This window comes from Mustelus asterias, chromosome 3 (genome assembly GCF_964213995.1).
Source record: "Mustelus asterias chromosome 3, sMusAst1.hap1.1, whole genome shotgun sequence".
In the NCBI taxonomy this organism is placed as follows: Eukaryota; Metazoa; Chordata; class Chondrichthyes; order Carcharhiniformes; family Triakidae; genus Mustelus; species Mustelus asterias.
The window spans coordinates 71,646,035-71,667,803 of NC_135803.1; the positions used below are offsets into that span (position 1 = coordinate 71,646,035).

A 21,769-nucleotide genomic window follows, 5' to 3' on the forward strand; every position below is an offset into this window, starting at 1 on the left:
CTTGGTTTCATCTCATATTGTCCCACGTAAATTTATTGCCTTTGGGATTGTGTTGCTTTTGAAAAGTAGGAACTTGCACCATAGGTGATTGTTGATTTAGAACGATAACCTGTGACAGCCTCTTCTGAAATCATTATACTGTGAACCAGAAATTAATCTTCAAAACCTCTGGTTGGATTTTCCTCATCCTAAACAACTTCTCTCTCATTGCATATTTTCCACACCATGCTTGGGGCCTTAATGTTTTTATAAGTTCTTTTATAAAATTTATGAAACTCAGCAAAGTCAGTGAATCATAGAATTCTACAGCCCTTTTAGAGCATTTTTATAAAATAGTCCAGATGTCTCTGCAGAGCTTCAGGAATACTACATTAGAAGAAACGCTTTTCAAAACATAAAAACACAATTCATAGTATAGATCAAAGATTTTATCCAAAAAATTGAGAGGGTGTTGAAATGTTGAGGTATTGGACAGGTCTGTCACAGTAAACTGTATGCCTTTGCTCCATTATTCATTCCATGTGTGTGGAGGTGAAGCTCTGTGATTTAATCCACATACATGCAGCCTGACACTTGATTTGGTCTATGGGTTGAGGGTGGGTGCCTTTATTTATGTGTGCCCAGTATGTGTAGAGCTGGGGAGGATACATTTCAGACACACAAGCTTATATGTGTTGCAGGCTATTAGTTTGTGATTATCTTTGCTTTAAATTGTATTTCTTCCTTTCTCTTTGCAGTCGATCGTAGTCGATGCAGTCCCGGAATAAAAAATGATGTAACACGTAAGTGTTAAAGCATTTATTATACTGACAAGTCTCTCTGAATTTATGTAATCATTAGCAATGACCTCAACATACATTTCAGAAGAAACACTGTCACACCACGAATGAACTCCACACTTCCCACTGCCCTTAATCCTGTCCTGCTTCAAATATTTGTTACTTCTTTCACTGAAAATGTTACGTTATTTGTATTCCTCTGGCAGCCTCTTACTATGCCGTGGCAGTTGTAAAGAATCCGCAAATGAACTGGGAAACACTGAGAGGGAAGAAATCCTGTCACACAGGTGTGGGGCGGACTGCTGGCTGGAACGTACCCATGGGACTGCTGATTAAAAGGAACAAAATCAGAGCTTGTGATATTTTTAATTGTAAGTATCATTTCACATTTCTCTCCCCTTGGAAAATATGCAATTGCTCAAGGGCAAAATGAAAAATAAATGTTCTTTCTCCATATGAGTGAGTGTCTCTTGCTCTCCTGTTCGCCAGCTTTTCCTGTTTCTTTACTCTGCCTTTCGGTTTCTTATCCCTTATCCTCTTTGTATGCTTCTCAGACACTTTCTTTCTTAGTATTTGCTGTATATTGTATATGATTCTTTTTCACATGGAAATTTGCCTTTTTGTCATCTTCTCTTCCCTGTCCCTTTCCTGCTATCTGGATTTCATAAGTACTCCTTCATTGAATTTATATCTTCTACAATTCAAAAACCTTGGGTCAGGTGAAAGTCAAATGTACCTGGTCATGGACAGGGACATCTGGGCCAGGTAGGCCTGAGCCGGGTGAGGACAAAGCTATCCTCAAGGTGCTGCAATGTTTGCTCATGTGAGAAACTAAGGGTTGAGGGTATGGGCTGGGAAGAAGCAGTATATTTCTTATCTGGGAACTGTACCTTAGAGATAAACTGTCAGCTGGGACCTGGAGCTGAAATAACATGGAATCTGAGGATGGGACAACACACGAGCATTGAAATACCCAAGGGCCAGATGCGTAAAGAAGGCAGAGCGTTGTTTGCTGTTGTTTCTCTTCCCATACCTAGTGATGCAGAAGGCAGATTTTCATCTGCTTCCATAGCTACTTTTATCCTGGAACAAGTCACTAGGCCTACTGCCAGGGGCTTATAGCTTGAGGGGTGACCCTCCACGCCAAGCATGGCTAACCAGGAGTCTCTCGCGCTCTTACCGCCTGCCATTGGCATGTGTTTGAGGATTTTAGATACTCAAACCCCCATTGAAAATGGCAAGCAAATAAGTCTATCATCTGGTGAACCAAATGATCATCTGTTCAACTTGCTTCAAAGGTTTCAACTAATCTAGCTTTCGAACATTTGTTGACTCAGCTGTGGAATGGAGTCCCATTATGAATATTTGGTTGAGCTCCAGACTCAACAACGGATTCAACTGACTAGGAGGTTGTTAACAGTTGTCTCAAGGGGCTCTTAACTTTGTTTGATTGACACTTTTATGAGTACGTAATAATGCTGCTTTCTTTGAAGTGCTTTTTCAATGCCTATTTATTTGCTCATGATTAAGAGGTGTTAAGAGGATTAAGGTGTTTTTCATTGGGAGCATAAACAACTGTTTATGAGTGACGGTTCTATGGGCTTATAAGAAGGGAAATATTTTTCAAGGGAATTCTGAACGTCTATTTGCTCACATTGACAGATTCATGAGCACTTCAAAGACTTCCCAGTTTTATTATAGGACTCATTGATGCTGTAACTAGTGGATACTGAAAGAATAAGTATGGAGGGGGAATGGATGGTCGGGAAGAAGCATAAGTGGTATGGAGGGTCATGGGTGATCATAAAACATAAGAGTAGAAGTAGACCACTTGGCCCATTGAGTCTGCTCCTCCATTCAATGAGATCATGACTGATCTGATATGATAATCCTCAACTCCACTTTCCTGCCTTATTCCCATAACCCTTGATTCCCTTGCTGATTAAAAATCTATCTCAGCCTTGGCATGGAGGGGGCATGATACATAGCAAGGGAGTTTGGATTTTATGGAGGGGTTATGTGATGTAGGTGGGCAATGAGGGGGCAAGGGCCAGGAAGCCTTATAACCATGTTGAGAGCTGGACCAGTGTCTCAAGGGACATTATTGGACTTTCTTACCTGCTCATCAATGACATCCATGCAGTTTGTTTGCTGCTTTGTAAATTCTCTATTCCAAATTCCTGCCTTAAAGATGTAAATTGGGCCCTTGGTTAATGTTTCAGCCTGTCATCAGACTTGGAAAAGGTTGGAGACATAACAGGTTTCAGGAAAATACAGAAAAAGAGAGGAGGGAAGGAAAAAACAAAAATGGATGTCTGAGATAGCGTGGAAGACAGGAGAAACTAATTACCAAGGAGATGAGGTGCAAGGCAAAGAAAGAGGGCAATGGGACAAATAAAGAAACAAAAGATGTGTCCAGAAGAGGTGTAAACGGGGGCAGCAGGAGGATCATTAATGTCAGTTGCTGTCTGAGAAAATGATGGCAGAGGTTATGATCTGAAGTAATGAACTCAGTATAGAGTCCAGAATGCTTTAAAGTGCCTAATCAAAAGATGAACCGTTGCGATTCACTCAAACATTGTTGAGGGCCGAGAACAAAAAGGTCATGTCAGAGATGGGTGGAGAAATAAAATGACAGGCAACAAGAAACTTGGGGTCAGTCCCGTGGACTGAATGTAGACTTTCAGCAAACTGATCAGCCAAGATGCATTTTCTCTTCCCAGTGCAGAGAAGACAAACATTGTGAGCAGAGAATGTGGTATATTAAATTGAAAGAAGCACAAGTAAATAGCTATTTCACCTCGAAGGAACACTTGAGACCCTAAACAGTGTGATGGGGCAAATGTTACATTTCCTGTTTGTACAGGAAGATGCCATGAGAAGGGGTGTGAGATAGGGGTCATTAGGAGTGGACCAGGGTGCTGCAGAAGAAACAGTTTCTTGGGGAAGTTGAAAGGGGAAAGACGAGAAAGTATTGTTTGGTGGCAGCATCATATTTTTGCTCGTAGACAAAGTGGAGAATGAAAGGTTGAAAATGGAGGCTGGTGAGTTGGAAGATGAGAACAAGGGGAACCTTTTAAAGGTTGTGAGAAGGAGTCAGAACAGAAATGCAGGATATGGAACATGTCAGAACCTTGTTAACCATGGTGGAGGGAAATGCTTGGTTGAGGAATGAGGAAGACATATTATAAACACCGGCAATGGATGATGACATCAAAACCAATGGGCTGAAGACATAACAACTGAGAGAATGGAATGGATTCCTTAAAGGGAGCGGGATGGAGGAAGTGTAAGTCAGGTAGTTGAGTGAATTGTTGGGCCTGTAGTAAACATTGGTCTATAGCCTATTTCTAAAGATGGCGACAGAGAAGCTGAGGAAAGAGTTGGAAATGAACAGTGTGAAGCTGAGAGTAGGATGGATATTGATTTGATTTATTATTGTCACGTGTATTTACAGTGAAAAGTATTGTTTCTTGCGCGCTATACAGACAAAACATACCGTTCATAGAGAAGGAAAGGAGAGAGTGCAGAATGTAGTGTTACAGTTATAGCTAGGGTGTAGAGAAAGATCAATTTAATGCAAGGTAAGTCCATTCAAAAGTCTGACAGCAGCAGGGAAGAAGCTGTTCTTGTGTCGGTTGGTACGTGACCTCAGACTTTTGTATCTTTTTCCTGAAGGAAGAAGGTGGAAGAGAGAATGTCCGGGGTGCGTGGGGTCCTTAATTATGCTGGCTGCTTTGCCGAGGCAGCGGGAAGTGTAGACAGAGTCAATGGATGGGAGGCCAATTTGCGTGATGGATTGGGCTACATTCACGACCTTTTGTAGTTTCTTGCGGTCTTGGGCAGAGGAGGAGCAATGATACAACCAGAAAGAATGCTTTCTACAGTGCATCTGTAAAAGTTGGTGAGAGTCGTAGCTAACATGCCAAATTTCCTTAGTCTTCTGAGAAAGTAGAGGCGTTGGTAGCATTGATGTAATTTTCCAGTTCGCAGGGACAGCAGAAAACGGTACAAATGCAGTCATCAATGTATTGGATAAAGAGATGGTGGCGGGGTGAGGGGAGGACTCTGAGTGTGAAGTTCTTGGGACAGAAACAGTTACATATTTAGCTAGAGCTATTTAGAATTAGAAGTTTCACGAGCAGTTAATATATATCCTTTATTTTATAATCCTCTCTTCCTGGAGGAGTATACCATTTTGTTGGGGGAGATGGCTCACCAGGGGAAGGTGGCAGCAGCCAGATTCATGGCACCGTGGCTGGCTCTGCTGCACAGGAGGGCAGGAAAAAGAGTGGCAGAGCTATAGTGATAGGGGATTCAATTGTAAGGGGAATAGACAGGCGTTTCTGCGGATGCAAATGAGATTCCAAGATAGTATGTTGCCTCCCTGGTTCAAGGATCAAATTGAAAATGGAAAAGGCTCTTGAGGAATACAAAGATAGCAGGTAAGAGCTTAAACAGGGACTTAGGGGTGCAAAAAGGAGCCATGAAATGTGCTGGCAAGCAGGGTTATGGAGAATTCCAAGCCTTTTTATGCATATTTAAGGAGGAAGAGGGTAGCTAAGAAAAGAGTAGGTCCACTCAAGGACAGCGGAGGGAATTTGTGTGTGGAGCCAGATGAGGGTGGGTGAGGTCCTTAATGGGTGCTTTGCATCAATATTCACAAAGGAGAAGGATGTGATGGATAGTGAGTGTAGAAAGGAAGATGTTGACACTCTAGGACATGTTGAGATAAAAAAGGAAGAGGTATTGGAGATTTTGAAAAAACATTAAGGTGGACAAGTCCCCAGGGCTGGATAGGATCTATCCCAGAATATTGAGTGAGGCGAGGGAAGAAATTGCTGAGGCCTTGGCCAAAATCTTTGTATTCTCTTTAGCTATGGGTGAGGTACCAGAGGACTGGAGAGGAGCTAACATTGTTCCTGTGTTTAAGAAGGGCAGAAGAGACAATCCAGGAAATTACAGGCCTCTGAGCCTTACACCAGTGGTGGGGAAATTATTGGAGAAGATTCTTAGGGGCAGGATGTATTCACATCTGGAAGAGAATAGGCTTATTAGTGATAGGCAGCATGGTTTTGTGAAGGTGAGGTATTGTCTCACAAACTTGGTTGATTCTTTGAGGAAGTGACAAGAACAATTAACCAGGCAGTGGATTTTGTATAAATGGACTTTAGTAAAGCCTTCGATAAGGTTCCTCATAGCAGACTGGTACAAGGTGAAGTCATATGGGATCCGAGCTGAGCTGGTAAGATGGATGCAAAACTGGCTTGGGCATAGAAAGCAGAGAGTAGCAGTGGAAGGGTACTTTTCTAACTGGAGGTCTGTGACAAGCACTGTTCCACAAGGATCAGTGCTGGGGCCTCTGTTGTTCGTAATATATATAAATGATTTGGAGGAAAATGTAAGTGGTCTGATTAGTAAATTGTAGATGATACAAAACTTGGGGGAGGAAGATTGTCAGAGGACACTGTAGGGTATAAATCGGCTGGAGACCTGGGCCGAAAGATGGCAGATGGAATTTAACCTGGACAAATGTGTGATGATGTGATTTGGAAGGTCTACTGCAGAAGGAAAGTATACAGTAAATGGTAGAGCCCTTAGAAATATTAGCATACAGAGGGATCTAGGCGTGCAGATCCACAGTTCTCTGAAGGTGGCAACTCAGGTGGACAAGGTGGTCAAGAAGGCATGTGGCACACTGGCCTTCATCGATCGGGGCATTGAGTATAGGAATTAGAAAATCATGTTGCCGCATTTGGAGTATTGTGTACAATTCTGGTCATTGATGCATTGGAAAGAGCGCAGAAGAGATTCACCAGGATGTTGCCTGGTTTGGAGGATATGGACTATGAAGAAAGGTTGAACAAACTTGGATTGTTTTCATTGGAGCATCGGAGGATGAGGGGGGACCCGATAGAAGTTTACAAGAGTTTGACAGGCTTGGATAGAGTGAATAGTCAGTGTCTTTTTCCCAGGGTCGAAGGGTCGATTATTCGGGGGCATAGGTTGAAAGTGAGAGGGGGAAAGTTTAAAAGAGATATAAAGGGCAAGTTTTTCACACAGAGGGTGGTGAATGCCTGGAATGTGCTGCCGGAAGAGGTGGTGGAAGCAGATTTTATAACAACATTCAAGAGGCATCTGGATAGATACATGAATAGGCAGGGAATAGAGAGATATGGAGCACGTAGAGGCAAGAAAAAGTAGATTAGAGAGGCATCTGTATCAGCACAGACTTGGTGGGCCGAAGGGCCTATTCCTGTGCTGTACTGTTCTTCTTTTGTTCTAGCAGACGACCTCTGCTGGTACAAGTGATTAGTTAAAAATTATTTTATTTGTTGACCAGAAAAATTAATGTGTTTTCTTTTCTTGCACAAAGCAACCTATTTCAGTGACAGCTGTGCTCCTGGGGCAGATAAGACTCTTTACCCCCATCTGTGCTCCCTGTGTATTGGTACTGGAAAAAGCCTGCATTCAGAAAACAAATGTGATGCCAACAACAATGAACAATATTTCAGCTACAGCGGAGCCTTCAGGTACAACACGGAATCCTCATCTGGCTTAAATCTAGCTCTGCGATATTAGTGATAACATGTTACTGTGTTCACATGAAGTTCCGCCCTTTGTTGCTTAAATTATTCCATTATATCAAACAAGAAAGTTTTGTTCTATTTACTCTTGTAGAAGTGCCATTGTCTCTTGGCATCTTAATCTTTCTATCTCATTCTCTCTTGTTCACCCTATCTCATACCCATCAAATCTCACCATCCTCATCCTCTCTCATTTGCCTCACTCCTACAGGCAAGAGTGCTGAACATTCATTTTCAAAGTGTCCAATTTCAATCTATTTTGTTTTTCCCTTTCCCTAACACATTCCAGACTTTTACCTTAGCTTTGCCTTGCCTTTTTCCAAAATAGCCCTATATCTTCCTCTCTTGTACATGCTCCTTGTTACATGGTATTGTAGAAACATTGGCTCTATGTTTCTTTAAGCCAAAGCCGATTGACCTGATCAGTAAAACTGTCAGCAAGTTGGAGATGCCCTGTAAGTCAAATTTAAAAAGAACCCTCCTTTAAATGGGCCAGCAAGGGCAGGACACGGCTTAAAAATGGACACCTCTGCTCCCTATGGCCTCCTTCCAGCCCCCAAACCTGGACTCTTGAACCACTTTGATATCAGCTGTGCTTTCTTGCGACCAACACCCAATCCTCATTCTCCTTCCTTGGACAAACATCTGCCCAGCAGCATTCAAACCAGATGGCTGCTCCCGCTGAGTGTAAAATGTTCCTCTAACGCCAGGAAGGTTGATAGTGATGACAAAATTTCAGTCAGATTTGTTACTCTGATTGGCAGCGAGCATCCTGCTGTGAAGTGCATGAGTGGATGGGGCTGAAGATAATGTTGGACTTGCCTGTGACAAACCACATGGTTGAATAGTGTTCTAAAACTCACTAGCTTGAATCATGTATATGGGCAGTGTAATTGTGGAATGAAAGCCCAATGCCAATGGTCATTGCCTTTGCTGAGGGGGGGAGCGGGGGGCAGAGAAAATTGAAGAAGGAGGGAAATATTAAATGCAGTTATTTTTGTAATTGTACTTCCTGAAATAACTTGCTTAAATTCCCTTCAGGTGCCTCACGGAAGTGGGTGATGTGGCTTTTGTTAAACATACCACTGTGCCTGAGAATACTGACGGTATGTGTAATTTTCTCAATTAATCTGAATTGTACTATCCTGTACTGTTTCAGAGAAAATCCCCGAACACCATGAGATTTGAGGTGAGCTTGTTCCTTTTTAGGATTTGAGGATGAGGAGAGAAGCGAATCCTCAGCATACAGCTGGCACAGGTGACATTCATTGAGGAAGTCTTTGAAACGGTTAGAATAACAGAGCCATTCCTACCAAGAATCCAAAGCATGTTTCACCTTCAGCTCAACTAAAGAAAAGATCTGTCTGGTGATGGTTCTGCTCATTTTTAGATGAATTTAGATTGAACAATTCAGACTATCAATGGTTTCATATGAATTAGAGGACTCTCTAAAATAGTTATTCCCTACTGTAAGGCATGTTATAGTGAGTATGCATATTTCAGGTGGTGACAGTTTCTTGTATTGCATCCACTTCTCAATTTTTATTTTGTTACCCTTTCTGCTTGTTCAACACTTAGCTTCGAATTACAGTTGTTAGATTTCTAAATTTCCAGACCTTTACCCTTTCCATCTCAGCACCATGGCATTTCCTTAGGGTCATCTTAGAGGAAGAGCAGAAGGAGTGCAACTGAAACAGACTGCACCATCACCCAGTGCACCAAACTGTCAAAGCCAATAGATCTCATTGTCCCTACCCAGAGCTCACCCAGGAGCTGGAGATGGTGTAGCGGTAATGTCACTGGACTAGTAATCCAGAGGTCCAGGCTAAAGCCTACAGCAGTTGGTGGGACTTAAATTCAATTGATAATTTCATGAAAAAATCTGGAATTGAAAACTAGTGTGACCATAAAACTATTGCTGTAGAAACCCATCTGGCCCACTAATGTCCTTTGGGGAAGAAAATCTGCCGATACGTGACTCCAGATCCACAGAAATATGGTTGACTCTTAGCTGGCCTTTGAAATGGCTGAGTTCAAGGGCAATTAGGGATAGGGAACAAAGCTGGCCTTGTCAGTGACAATCACATCCCATGAAATAATAACAAAAAAACACAAGGCGTGGAATCTTCTTGCCCTGCCCACCATGGGAATCATAGCGAACCATGCAAAAGTCTGTTGACCTCGAGCAGGATTTTCCGATCTTGGGATGAGCGCAGCTGGAAAATCCAGCCCAAGGAGTCTCTGCTTCCTGAGGAAATCCATTGGCATTTTACATTGTTTGCTGCCACCCAGACTAGCACTGTTTGTGGTTGTAAGAGTAACCACTGCAATGTCACAGGCTCATTACAAGTGACTTCAAGAGCGATTTCTCAGTTTGCTGCCCATGGGTGTGTTAGTATGTTGATGTTATTTTTGAGTAAGCAAGCCAGTTTGTCAGCTTCCCCATCATTGCCTTACATCATTGTGCAAGGGTCATGCAATTTTATCCAGTGGATGGACTCCCTAAGGTTCAAGGTACTATAGGACAATGGGTAGTTGTTATATATTATGGTAATACTTGCTTCCTCCATGTATCTTAAATGTCTAAATCAACAAGAAAGGCTACTATCCTATTAATGGCCATTTCATCCATTGTCATCAACATTGCACCATAATGTTTGGTTTCTGGGAATTGCCCAGAGTCATTTATGTTGGGGCAACCTATCATTCTTTGAAACCAAATAAATACCTGGTAGTTACTGGAATATTTTTCACTCATAGGGAATGGAAAGCTCATTTGGAATCAGAATCTGCAGTCTTCTCGTTATCGCCTCTTGTGCAAGAATGGCTCCACAGTTGCAATCAACCAGTATGCAAACTGTCACCTGGCTCGTGTCCCAGCACATGCTGTTATGACACGACCAAATATGAAAGAACAAGTTCTCAAACTGCTGAAAACAGAACAGGTGAGTGTGTGAACATGTTTTATTATTTAGCTGTACAAAATGCAAAATTCCAAATTTCATTGGTAAATTATGGCAAGCTAGAAACTACTGGAAAATGAACATCTCAGGAACCCCCCCCCTCCTCACACACACTCTTTCAGGCCACACCTTTTGGTAGTGCCAATCGTGCATTGCCTCTGGCACCCTGGCAGTGACACCATGACCTGACATTTGGACTTCGAGGTGGGGGCAGGGAGGTAAGGCTGGGCCCATGTGCCCTCTGCCACTCCCAAGTTGCAAGGGAGGGTCCCCCAAGGGACCTGGATTTAGGTGGGCCCAGGCAGGGGGAAGGGTTGGACCTCTTCCCCAGTTTTGTGGCTGGACTGCCCCTTCAAGCCCTGGGAAAGGTGGAGATCACTCTTAGCATGGTGATCCCAAGTAGATTTCAGTTCAAAATCTTCATTCCAGTCTGTGTACTGTGAAAACCTTGAAGTGCCCTGGTCACGTTAATAGGTGCCCCATGGATACCTAGAAGCCTTCAGAATCATAGCAGCTATCTGCAGAAGGGATTACCTTTCTCTCTCTCAGAAGCCCCAGTTGTGAGAAGATCCCTTTGAAGTTCTCAGATTGACAGGAGATGCCAGTTTCAGTGGGGGGTTTCCTTTTGTAGCCTGAATGAGCAGCAGGTGCAGTCTGGCCACTTTGATCTACTCTGATTTATTTTATTTATTTCACTTTGATCTATTCTTCCGGTGGAGCGGGCAGAGAGAGGAGTGATTTTTGGAGGGCAGAACTGGAAGATAAGATAAGCTGAATTTATTTTTACTTACTTTTTTCGGTGTTGTTTTTTTCCTGAGCAACAGGAAACAGGAAACCAGAAGTAGGGAGACCTGGGATGATTTTTTTGCTCAATAAATTTGAACGGGGAGGTAACCCGAGACTCTACACATGAATTGTCTCCCACCTTCCCCCCTCCTCTAACCTAAAAAAAAGACTCAGTGTGAGAGCAGGTGAGCTTTTTTTCTCTCTTTCGTTTCTTATTAAGGGAAGTTAGCAGGGATGTCAGTGCAGGCAGTGCAATGTTCCTCCTGTGGGATGTTTGAGGTGAAGGACACCATTAGTGTCCCAGCTGAGTACACCTGTAGGAAGTGCACCCAATTCCAGCTCCTTGAAGACCGTGTTAGGGATCTGGAGCTGCAACTGGATGAACTCAGGATCATTCGGAAGGCAGAGACAGTTATAGATAAAAGCTACAGGGAGGTTCATACTCCTAGGAATGGGGATACTTGGGTGACTGTTAGAAGGGATAAGAAGCAGTCAGTGCAGCGATCCCCTGTGGCCATTCCTCTGTATAACAAGTATACCGTTTTGGATACTGTTGGGGAGGACGACTTACCAGGGGTAAGCCATGGTGTACAGGTCTCTGGCACAGAGTCTGTCCCTGTTGCTCAGAAGGGAAAGGTGGGGAGGAGTAGAACATGAGTCATTGGGGTCTCCATAGTTAGGGGGACAGATAGGAGATTCTGTGGGAGCGAGAGAGACTCGCGGCTGGTGTGTTGCCTCCCAGGTGTCAGAGTCCGTGATGTCTCGGATCATGTTTTCAGGATCCTTAAGGGGGAGGGGGACCAGCCCCAAGTCATGGTTCACATAGGCACCAATGACATAGGTAGGAAAAGGGATGGGGATGTAAGGCAGAAATTCAGGAAGTTAGGGTGGAAGCTTAGAGCTAGAACAAATAGAGTTATTATCTCTGGTTTGTTACCCGTGCCACGTGCTAGTGAGGAGAGGAATAGGGAGAGAGAGCAGTTGAACACGTGGCTACAGGAATGGTGCAGGAGAGAAGGATTCAGATACCCGGATAATTGGGGCTCATTCTGGGGTAGGTGGGACCTCTACAAACGGAATGGTCTTCACCTGGACCAGAGGGGTACCAATATCCTGGGGGGGGGGAAATTTGCTAATGCTCTTCGGGAGGGTTTAAACTAATTCAGCAGGGGGATGGGAACCTGGATTGTTGCTCCAGTGTACAAGAGGATGTGAATGGTGAGGTCAAGAATAAGGTTTCAAGATCGCAGGAGTGTACCAGCAGGCAGGAAGGTGGTTTGAAGTGTGTCTACTTCAACGCCAGGAGCATCCGGAATAAGGTGAGTGAACTTGCAGCATGGGTTGGTACCTGGGACTTCGATGTTGTGGCCATCTCGGAGACATGGATAGAGCAGGGACAGGAATGGTTGTTGCAGGTTCCGGGGTTTAGATGTTTCAGTAAGATCAGGGAAGGTGGTAAAAGAGGGGGAGGTGTGGCATTGTTAGTCAAGGACAATATTATGGTGGCAGAAAGGACATTTGATGAGGACTCGTCTACTGAGGTAGTATGGGCTGAGGTTAGAAACAGGAAAGGAGAGGTCACCCTGTTGGGAGTTTTCTATAGGTCTCCGAAAATTCCAGAGATGTAGAGGAAAGGATTGCAAAGATGATTCTGGATAGGAGCGAAAGTAACAGGGGAGTTGTTATGGGGGACTTTAACTTTACAAATATTGACTGGAAACGCTATAGTTCGAGTACTTTAGATGGGTCAGTTTTTGTCCAATGTGTGCAGGAGGGTTTCCTGACACAGTATGTTGATAGGCCAACAAGAGGCGAGGCCACATTGGATTTGGTACTGGGTAATGAACCAGGCCAGGTGTTAGATTTGGAGGTAGGTGAGCACTTTGGTGATAGTGACCACAATTCGGTTACATTTACTTTAGCGATGGAAAGGGATAGGTATATACTGCAGGGCAAGTGTTATAGCTGGGGGAAAGGAAATTATGATGTGATTAGGCGAGATTTAGGATGCATAGGATGGGGAAGAAATCTGCAGGGGATGGGCACAATTGAAATGTGGAGCTTGTTCACAGAACAGCTACTGCATGTCCTTAATAAGTATGTACCTGTCAAGCAGGGAGGAAGTGGTCGAGCGAGGGAACCGTGGTTTACTAAAGAAGTTGAATCTCTTGTGAAGAGGAAGAAGGAGACTTATGTAAAGATGAGACGTGAAGGCTCAGTTAGGGCGCTTGAGAGTTACAAGTTAGCCAGGAAGGACCTGAAGAGAGAGCTAAGAAGAGCCAGGAGGGGACATGAGAAGTCTTTGGCAGGTAGGATCAAGGAAAACCCTAAAGCTTTCTATAGGTATGTCAGGAATAAAAGAATGACTAGGGTAAGATTAGGGCCAGTCAAGGACAGTAGTGGGAAGTTGTGCGTGGAGTCTGAAGAGATAGGAGAGGCGCTAAATGAATATTTTTTGTCAATATTCACACAGGAAAAAGACAATGTTGTCGAAGAGAATACTGAGATACAGGCTATTAGACAAGACAGGATTGAGGTTCATAAGGAGGAGGTGTTAGCAATTCTGGAAAGTGTGAAAATAGATAAGTCCCCTGGGCCGGATGGGATTTATCCTAGGAATCTCTGGAAAGCTAGGGAGGAGATTGCAGAGCCTTTGGCTTTGATCTTTATGTCGTCATTGTCTACAGGAATAGTGCCAGAAGACTGGAGGATAGCAGATGTTGTCCCTTTGTTCAAGAAGGGGTATAGAGACAACCCTGGTAATGTGAGCCTTACTTCTGTTGTGGGCAAAGTTTTGGAAAGGATTATAAGAGATAGGATTTATAATCATCTAGAAAGGAACAATTTGATTAGGGATAGTCAATCTGGTTTTGTGAAGGGTAGGTCGTGCCTCACAAACCTTATTGAGTTCTTTGAGAAGGTGACCAAAGAGGTGGATGAGGGTAAAGCAGTTGATGTGGTGTATATGGATTTCAGTAAAGCGTTTGATAAGGTTCCCCACGGTAGGCTATTGCAGAAAATACGGAGGCATGGGATTGAGGGTGATTTTGCGGTTTGGATCAGAAATTGGCTAGCTGTAAGAAGACAGAGGGAGGTGGTTGATGGGAAATGTTCATCCTGGAGTTCAGTTACTAGTGGTGTACCGCAAGGATCTGTTTTGGGGCCACTGCTGTTTGTCATTTTTATAAATGACCTGGATGAGGGCGTAGAAGGCTGGGTTAGTAAATTTGCAGATGACACGAAAGTCGGTGGAGCTGTGGATAGTGTGGAAGGATGTTGCAGGTTACAGAGGGACATAGATAAGTTGCAGAGCTGGGCTGAGAGGTGGCAAATGGAGTTTAATGCGGAAAAGTGTGAGGTGATTCACTTTAGAAGGAGTAACAAGAATACAGAGTACTGGGCTAATGGTAAGATACTTGGTAGTGTGGATGAGCAGAGAGATCTCGGTGTCCATGTGCATAGATCCCTGAAAGTTGGCACCCAGGTTGATAGGGTTGTTAAGGCATACGGAGTGTTAGCTTTTATTGGTAGAGGGATTGAGTTTCAGAGCCATGATGTCATGTTGCAGCTGTACAAAACTCTGGTGCGGCCGCACTTGGAGTATTGCGTACAGTTCTGGTCGCCGGATTATAGGAAGGACGTGGAAGCATTGGAAAGTGTGCAGAGGAGATTTACCAGGATGTTGCCTGGTATGGTGGGAAGGTCTTATGAGGAAAGGCTGAGTGACTTGAGGCTGTTTTCGTTAGAGAGAAGAAGGTTAAGAGGTGACTTAATAGAGGCATACAAGATGATCAGAGGATTAGATAGGGTGGACAGTGTAAGCCTTTTTCCTTGGATGGTGATGGCTAGCATGAAGGGACATAGCTTTAAATTGAGGGGTGAGAGATATAGGACAGATGTCAGAGGTAGGTTCTTTACTCAGAGAGTAGTAAGGGCGTGGAATGCCCTGCCTGCAACAGTAGTGGACTCGTCAACATTAAAGGCATTTAAAGGTTCATTGGATAAACATATGGATGATATTGGAATAGTGTAGGTTAGATGGGCTTTAGATTAGTTTCACAGGTTGGCGCAACATCAAGGGCCGAAGGGCCTGTACTGCGCTGTAATGTTCTATGTTCTATGATTGACAGCTGCACAACAGATCAGACAGTTCATTGTAAACACAATCCGGTAGGCCTCATGGACCCCTTCATTCCACCAGATCTGCTTACAACCCCATTCGTTTAACACTGTATTTTTTCATCTGAGCCTTCCTGGAAAGGTCAGAAGCTTCAAAAAGCTTGAAAGGTTGAGGGAACTTGGGCTTTTCTCTTTGGAGCGGAGGAGGTTGAGAGGAGACTTGATAGAGGTGTATAAGATGATGAGGGGGATAGATAGAGTGAACGTTCAAAGACTATTTCCTCGGGTGAATGGAGCGGTAACTAGGGGGCATAACTATAGGGTTCATGGTGGGAGATATAGGAAGGATGTCCGAGGTAGGTTTTTTACTCAGAGAGTGGCTGGGGTGTGGAATGGACTGCCTGCAGGGATAGTGGAGTCAGAAACTTTAGGAACATTTAAGAAGCTATTGGATAGGCACATGGAGTACTTCAGGATGATAGTGAGGAAATAGCTTGATCTGGGTTTCAGACAAAGCTCGGCACAACATCGTGGGCCGAAGGGCCTGTTCTGTGCTGTACTGTTCTATGTTCTATGTTCTAAAAAGCTTTGTGTTCATTAAATTTCATGCTCCATTACCTTTAACTAGGCTTTGATTGACAGATTGGAACAATTATCCACTAGCCAGGAGCTTTGTTTGCTTTTCTTCCCCTTCACGGTTGAATGCATCTCAAGTGCTTTGTGAACATTGTGGTTAGAAAAGAGGAACTGAATCCTCACGGCTCCTGGATAATGATTCAATCTGTCAATCAAAGGCAGGATGTTTATAAACATTAAGGTTAGGAAAAAGGCAGGCACTTGAAAATAATCTCAATAGGGCGATGGCCATTGAATTTCAAATCTTACCACATATACAGACATACGAATTAGGAGCAAGAGCAAGCCATTCGGCTCCCCGAGCCTGCTTCCCCATTCAATAAGGTCATGGCTGCTCTGCTTACATTAGCTTCACATTCCGCCTACCCACGATAACCTTTGAACCTCAAAATGGTGACACCTCCTGACATGACATTCCTGCCAACAAAACAGGCAGATGACTTTCCAGTGATCTAAACAGTGTTCCACCTCCATCCTATTTAACCAAAGAGTATATGAATTATAAACCAGGAAGATGCTCCAATGCCCCAGGGCTCTTGTGCCAAGTTATCTGATTCCAGCAAAGCTGAAGTAGGAACACTGCTACTCATGTCAAGGTTCTGACTCAGTGACAGAAAAATTAAGGGAGCTTTCCTGTTCTTCAACTCCATCTAATGCTCCTTGTTGAAATGATGTGTGTGGAGGTCAGATGAACACAGAACTTGGCTTGGGTATCATGCTTCTGGTCCATTAGACCACTGACATGATCAATGGCAATGCTTGAATAATGGCCTCTCAGGTGAGGCCAGCAGGGGTCCTAGGCAACAGTATTCCAGAAGTCAAATAATAGTTCCACTAAATGAGACTAGCGAATGGCATATCAATAAACTTGAATCATACCCTGAAATGAAACATCTCGGAAAAATATAAGCATGTTGAGAAAGAGTGAGTCATTCCAATCTGAAGGTGAAGGTTGGACAGAGAGAGGAGATTGCCTACATTGAGTAATAATGAAGGGAGTATTGCCATTCAGTCCCCTTTTACTGGAATTCACATATTTGAAAAGAGCCTTGGAGACTAGAGGCAGGATTCCGAGAGCTAAATTCCAGCAATTGAATTTGATTAGATAAAGAAGTCGAAATATCCAAACAGAGTTCTGATAAGGAAATGGGAGTGCCAAAGAGAGTGCACGGGAGGAGAACGTGTGAATTCTGGATGAATTTAAAACTGCAGAATTTCACTACTCATTCTCATGTCACTGCTCTGCCTGAAATGAGGCTAACTTTGGGGGAAAACTTGTTATATGGCCTGTTGGTTTTAAGTTTGTTAACTTTTGCTGCCATCAGACCACTTTAGTGGGCATAACTAGCTGACTCCAGTTGCGCAACAGTCTGTAATCCTGATCAGGTTCACTTCACTGAGTACCAATAGTAGTGACATAGAAATGGGAATTGACTTATTTGCCCCTCAAACCTGTTCTTCCATTCTCTTAGATCATGGTTGACCTGAATCTTCACTCAGTTTTTTCACTGTTGTCCCATATCCTTTAATGACCTTACTCGACAAAATTCAATCAATCTCAATATTGAAATTAAATGATTACAACAAACCTGCGTTATTGCCATTGTTTCTTATTACAAATATCATACTTCAAAATCAAAGTCAAATTATCAGGATATAATAAAATAAGGAATCGCAGGCATATTAAAATGAACAAACCATCTCCATAAGTATATTTAAACTGGAAATGGTTGGGTTCAAATAATGAGAATGTGACCTGTGGGAGGAGCTGAGTGGATTTTTTAACATAAGGTGAATTAATGATAACATTGGAGTAAAAAGGAATGAAATAATGTAAGGACACATTTGGGAAACAACCATCAGGAACAACATGATTTTGTGAAAGGGAAATCATATGTGATACATTTAAGAGAATTCTTTGAGGATGTAGAATCAGGATGGATTGTAGACAGACCAGACTTGAAATGTTAACTTTGTTTTTCTCTCCACAGAAGTTGCTTGACATTTACTACAATAGTAAATTTTGCAACATTACAATTCAAACTTCGACTGTTTAACTGTATTTGCATATTGACTCAGTTTTAGTGACAGCCACTAAACCAGTATTTTTGTCACAGCCATGGATATATTGCAATGCAGAGTGATAGTATGTCAGAAACCTTAAGTATGTTGACACGTGCAGCATCTGCTTCTCTGTATAGCTAATGGACTCTGTTGCATTTAACTTTTTAATGTGGCCTTGGATGTGGGTGATGCTGACGAAGCTTCATTTATTGTCAATACTTAATTGCCTTCAAAAGATGGTCTTGTTCCCATGTTCCTAAGATAATTCACAAACAGACCATTGGAGGGTTTTTGCTGTCACCACAGTAAGAGGTTTGTTTTTTATTTCAGCGGAAATACGGCCGTGGAGGATCTGAACTATCCACATTCAAGATGTTCGACTCGCAGGGATTTTCAGGGAAGGATCTACTTTTTAAGGACTCCACTCAGTGCCTCATTGAAGTCTCTGCCACTGATTACAAAGGCTTCTTGGGTCAGAGTTACATTGACATATTGGAAGGGCTTCACTCCTGTAGAGTCCCTGGTAAATATCATTAATGAATGATGGACTTTGATCAATATGATGTTTCTTGAACAATGTTGGAATTGTTGTGATTGTATTTCAGACAGGGAATGCCAAGGTTCTTACATTCTGCATTCCACAAGGGTGGTCATAGTACTTGAATGGGTATTTGGGTGATGGTGTCTCCTTGCTTTTCTGTGAAAGGAATGCCATGCCTACTATCCAAAGAAGAATTGCTGAGAGCATAGAATTTGTGTAAGATATGATTCATTCAGGACATGCTGTTCAGTGGCCTATCCCATTCTGGTGGGGTTTAAGGTCCTCCTAATTCCACTTTCTGGGTTCCAAGTTTCACTCCCAACTTTGTTGGTCCTTCATTGAATGCAGCCTTTCATACCTGTGTGGAGCTGGATAGCTGAGGTCAGGGAGTCAGTGTCTGGCAATAATCATGATAAGAAGTCTCACAACACCAGGTTAAAGTCCAACAGGTTTATTTGGTAGCAAATACCATAAGCTTTCGGAGCACTGCTCCTTCGTCAGATGGAGTGGAAATCTGCTCTCAAACAGTGCAAACAGACAGAATCAAGTTGCAGAATACTGATTAGAATGCGAATCCTACAGCCAGCCTGCCAGAGAGTTATGGACAAGAATACTTCAGAAGGGTCACAAGTTTCTAGCTCCTACATCTACCTGTTGCTGAAATCTGCCTTGTCTTCGCCCCGCATTAAGGGTTCCAAATTTTTGTGATGCTCTATAGTTCGATTATCAGACAGGGATCTGATTTGAGCCTGATTATAATTGTAGACATCAGCCACTGGGTGATATCACTGAGCATTTGTCTTATATTTTGCAAGGCGTACTCTCCTCATACAGATGATTTACCCTGAGCTGATACAGATAGAACATTTAAAATTTATTTATTTGTAAGTCATGTATTAACATAGAAACATAGAAACCCTACAGTGCAGAAGGAGGCCATTCGGCCCATCGAGTCTGCACCGACCACAATCCCACCCAGGCCCTCCCCCTACATATTTTACCCGCTAATCCCTCTAACCTACGCATCCCAGGACTCTAAGGGACAATTTTTAACCTGGCCAATCAACCTAACCCGCACATTTTTGGACTGTGGGAGGAAACCGGAGCACCCGGAGGAAACCCACGCAGACACGAGGAGAATGTGCAAACTCCACACAGACAGTGACCCGAGCCGGGAATCGAACCCGGGACCCTGGAGCTGTGAAGCAGCAGTGCTAACCACTGTGCTACCGTGCCGCCCCGACGCTGGGCGAAGCTGGGCCATTCAATCCCTCATGTCTGTGCCACTTTCTGAAAGAACTACCCAATCAGTCCTACTCCGCTACTTGTTTGCTCTTCTCCCACCTCAACCTCCCACCCTGCCCCCTCCCCTTCCCCCACCACATGTTGGTCAACCTAGTGTGTTTTGTAAACTACCACCCTTCCCCCATTCACCCACAATCATGCTAAGTTGAGTCTCAGCCATTATTGGTCAGTTAGAATTGATAGAATGAATTTACAGAAGCTGGGCCATTCAATCCCTCATGTCTGTGCCACTTTCTGAAAGAACTACCCAATCAGTCCTACTCCGCTACTCTTTTTCCACAGCCCTGTTAATCTTTGCTTTTTAACAATCTATCCACTTCCATTGTGCAAGTTACTATTGAATATGCTTCCATTTGCCCTTTCAGGCTGTGTATTCTAATTCAAGGCTGTTGCTCCTCTTGTCCACTTATTAGCTACTTAATACTTTATTCTGGATCTTCCTCCCTCTCTATTTTCTCCTTCTCCCCTTTTTCCTAACCATCTTCTCTTTGCGCTATCCACATTTGCCTTCAGCCTTACTCCCCCCTCCCATTCCTCAGCTCCACTGTCACCTGGTGTCACTGATTGTAATGGTACGTCCTTCATAAATACTCCAGCCCCACTCTGACAACTTCCATGATCTTTAATTCTTTCTCCCCATCCCTCTTCTGTCTCTTATTATTCTATACCTTCTAACTATCCCTCACTTAGATTCTAATCCTGCTCTCCCGTGGCCTCTAACCCTATTCTAACTTTCTCCTTCCCTAGGCCTCTAACTCTGATGTGATTTGCCCTTCTACCCTCCTCCAGTCCCTGTGCCTCTGATCTACATTCCTATTCCCCAGCCTCTAATCTGCTCCATGGTTTCCATTTTTCTCCTTTATTCCTTCACCCACTGATTTTTAGCCACGCTCCTCTGTCTTTTACTTTATTCCCTGTAACGCTTCTCTACATTCTCATGCAGTATTTAACCCTGCTCTACCTCCCTAACCCTATCTCCCACACCCTTTGTCCTCTTTTGCTGTGTATAGTCATAGTCCTCTCACAATCCGGGTCCATTCCCAACCTCCTCTGCTCCTGTTTAACCTACAGATTGCACTTGATCTTGACTGCCTGTATATAATGCCATGGCAGATAAAGTTAAAGACCCATTGCTGAAGGAGATTTACAGTGAGAACCATTGCAGTCATATTCTAAGCACCTGTTCTTCTCTATTCCAGAGCTCCTAGAAGCTTGTTCCTTTGCTTCTTGCTAAACGCCACAGCGGTGATCTGATGAGGATTCATGCACCAGAGGATTTAGAATGTTCCAGTTTCTCATTTGATACACATCTGATTACAACATCTGCATTGTGCCTGACTGAATTCTTCTTTTGTATTGATCAGTTTGCAACAGATCTAACGTGCGATTCACCTCACCACAGGAGAAGTAGAAATGTTGGGACACAATTGTATTTCTGTAAAACAAAATAAATTTTTCCTTCTTCGTGATTTCAGGTTTCTGAGTTTTATTTCTAACAGTGGCATTACCTCAATGATCAGTAATTAAGAAGATATGATGGAGGTTTTATCAAGTTTTTAAAAAAAATCAAGTTTCTGATATGGTGAAAAAGGAAAAATATTTCCGCTGAATGAGACACTGGGCTAATGGGTTATCAATTCAATGTGTTCATCAGAGAGTAAAGGAAGAACGATGGGAAAAACCTCTGAATGTATGGGTTTGTTACGACGTAGAATACTGTTTCACGGGAAATAATTCAACGGCACTGTGACGCAGTAGTTAGCACTGCTTCCTCACAGTGCCAGGGACCCGGGTTTGATTCCGGCCTTGGGTGACTGTGTAGCGTTTCTCCCCCTGTCTGCGTGTGTTTCCTCTGGGTGCTCTGGTTTCCTCCTACAGTCCAAAGGTGTGCAGGTTAGGTGAATTGGCCATGCTAAATTGCCCCATAGTGTCCCAAGATGTGTAAATTAGGTGGATTAGCCGTGGTAAATGTGTGGGGTTACATGGAAA

General features: G+C 43.3%; 1 protein-coding gene across 1 annotated transcript in view; it reads left to right on the forward strand.

Annotated features, from left to right (window-relative positions):
• Nucleotides 1-21,249, forward strand: part of LOC144491397 (serotransferrin-1-like) — a 55,369-nt gene extending 34,120 nt beyond the window's left edge. Inside the window, exons 11-17 of the mRNA XM_078209174.1 lie at nucleotides 738-782; nucleotides 986-1,150; nucleotides 7,156-7,312; nucleotides 8,408-8,472; nucleotides 10,127-10,311; nucleotides 18,265-18,457; nucleotides 20,980-21,249. Coding sequence (XP_078065300.1) covers nucleotides 738-782; nucleotides 986-1,150; nucleotides 7,156-7,312; nucleotides 8,408-8,472; nucleotides 10,127-10,311; nucleotides 18,265-18,457; nucleotides 20,980-21,014 — 845 coding nt within the window. The 3' untranslated portion in view covers nucleotides 21,015-21,249. The remainder of the gene's footprint in view (nucleotides 1-737; nucleotides 783-985; nucleotides 1,151-7,155; nucleotides 7,313-8,407; nucleotides 8,473-10,126; nucleotides 10,312-18,264; nucleotides 18,458-20,979) is intronic.
• The last annotated feature ends 520 nt before the right edge of the window (nucleotides 21,250-21,769 follow it).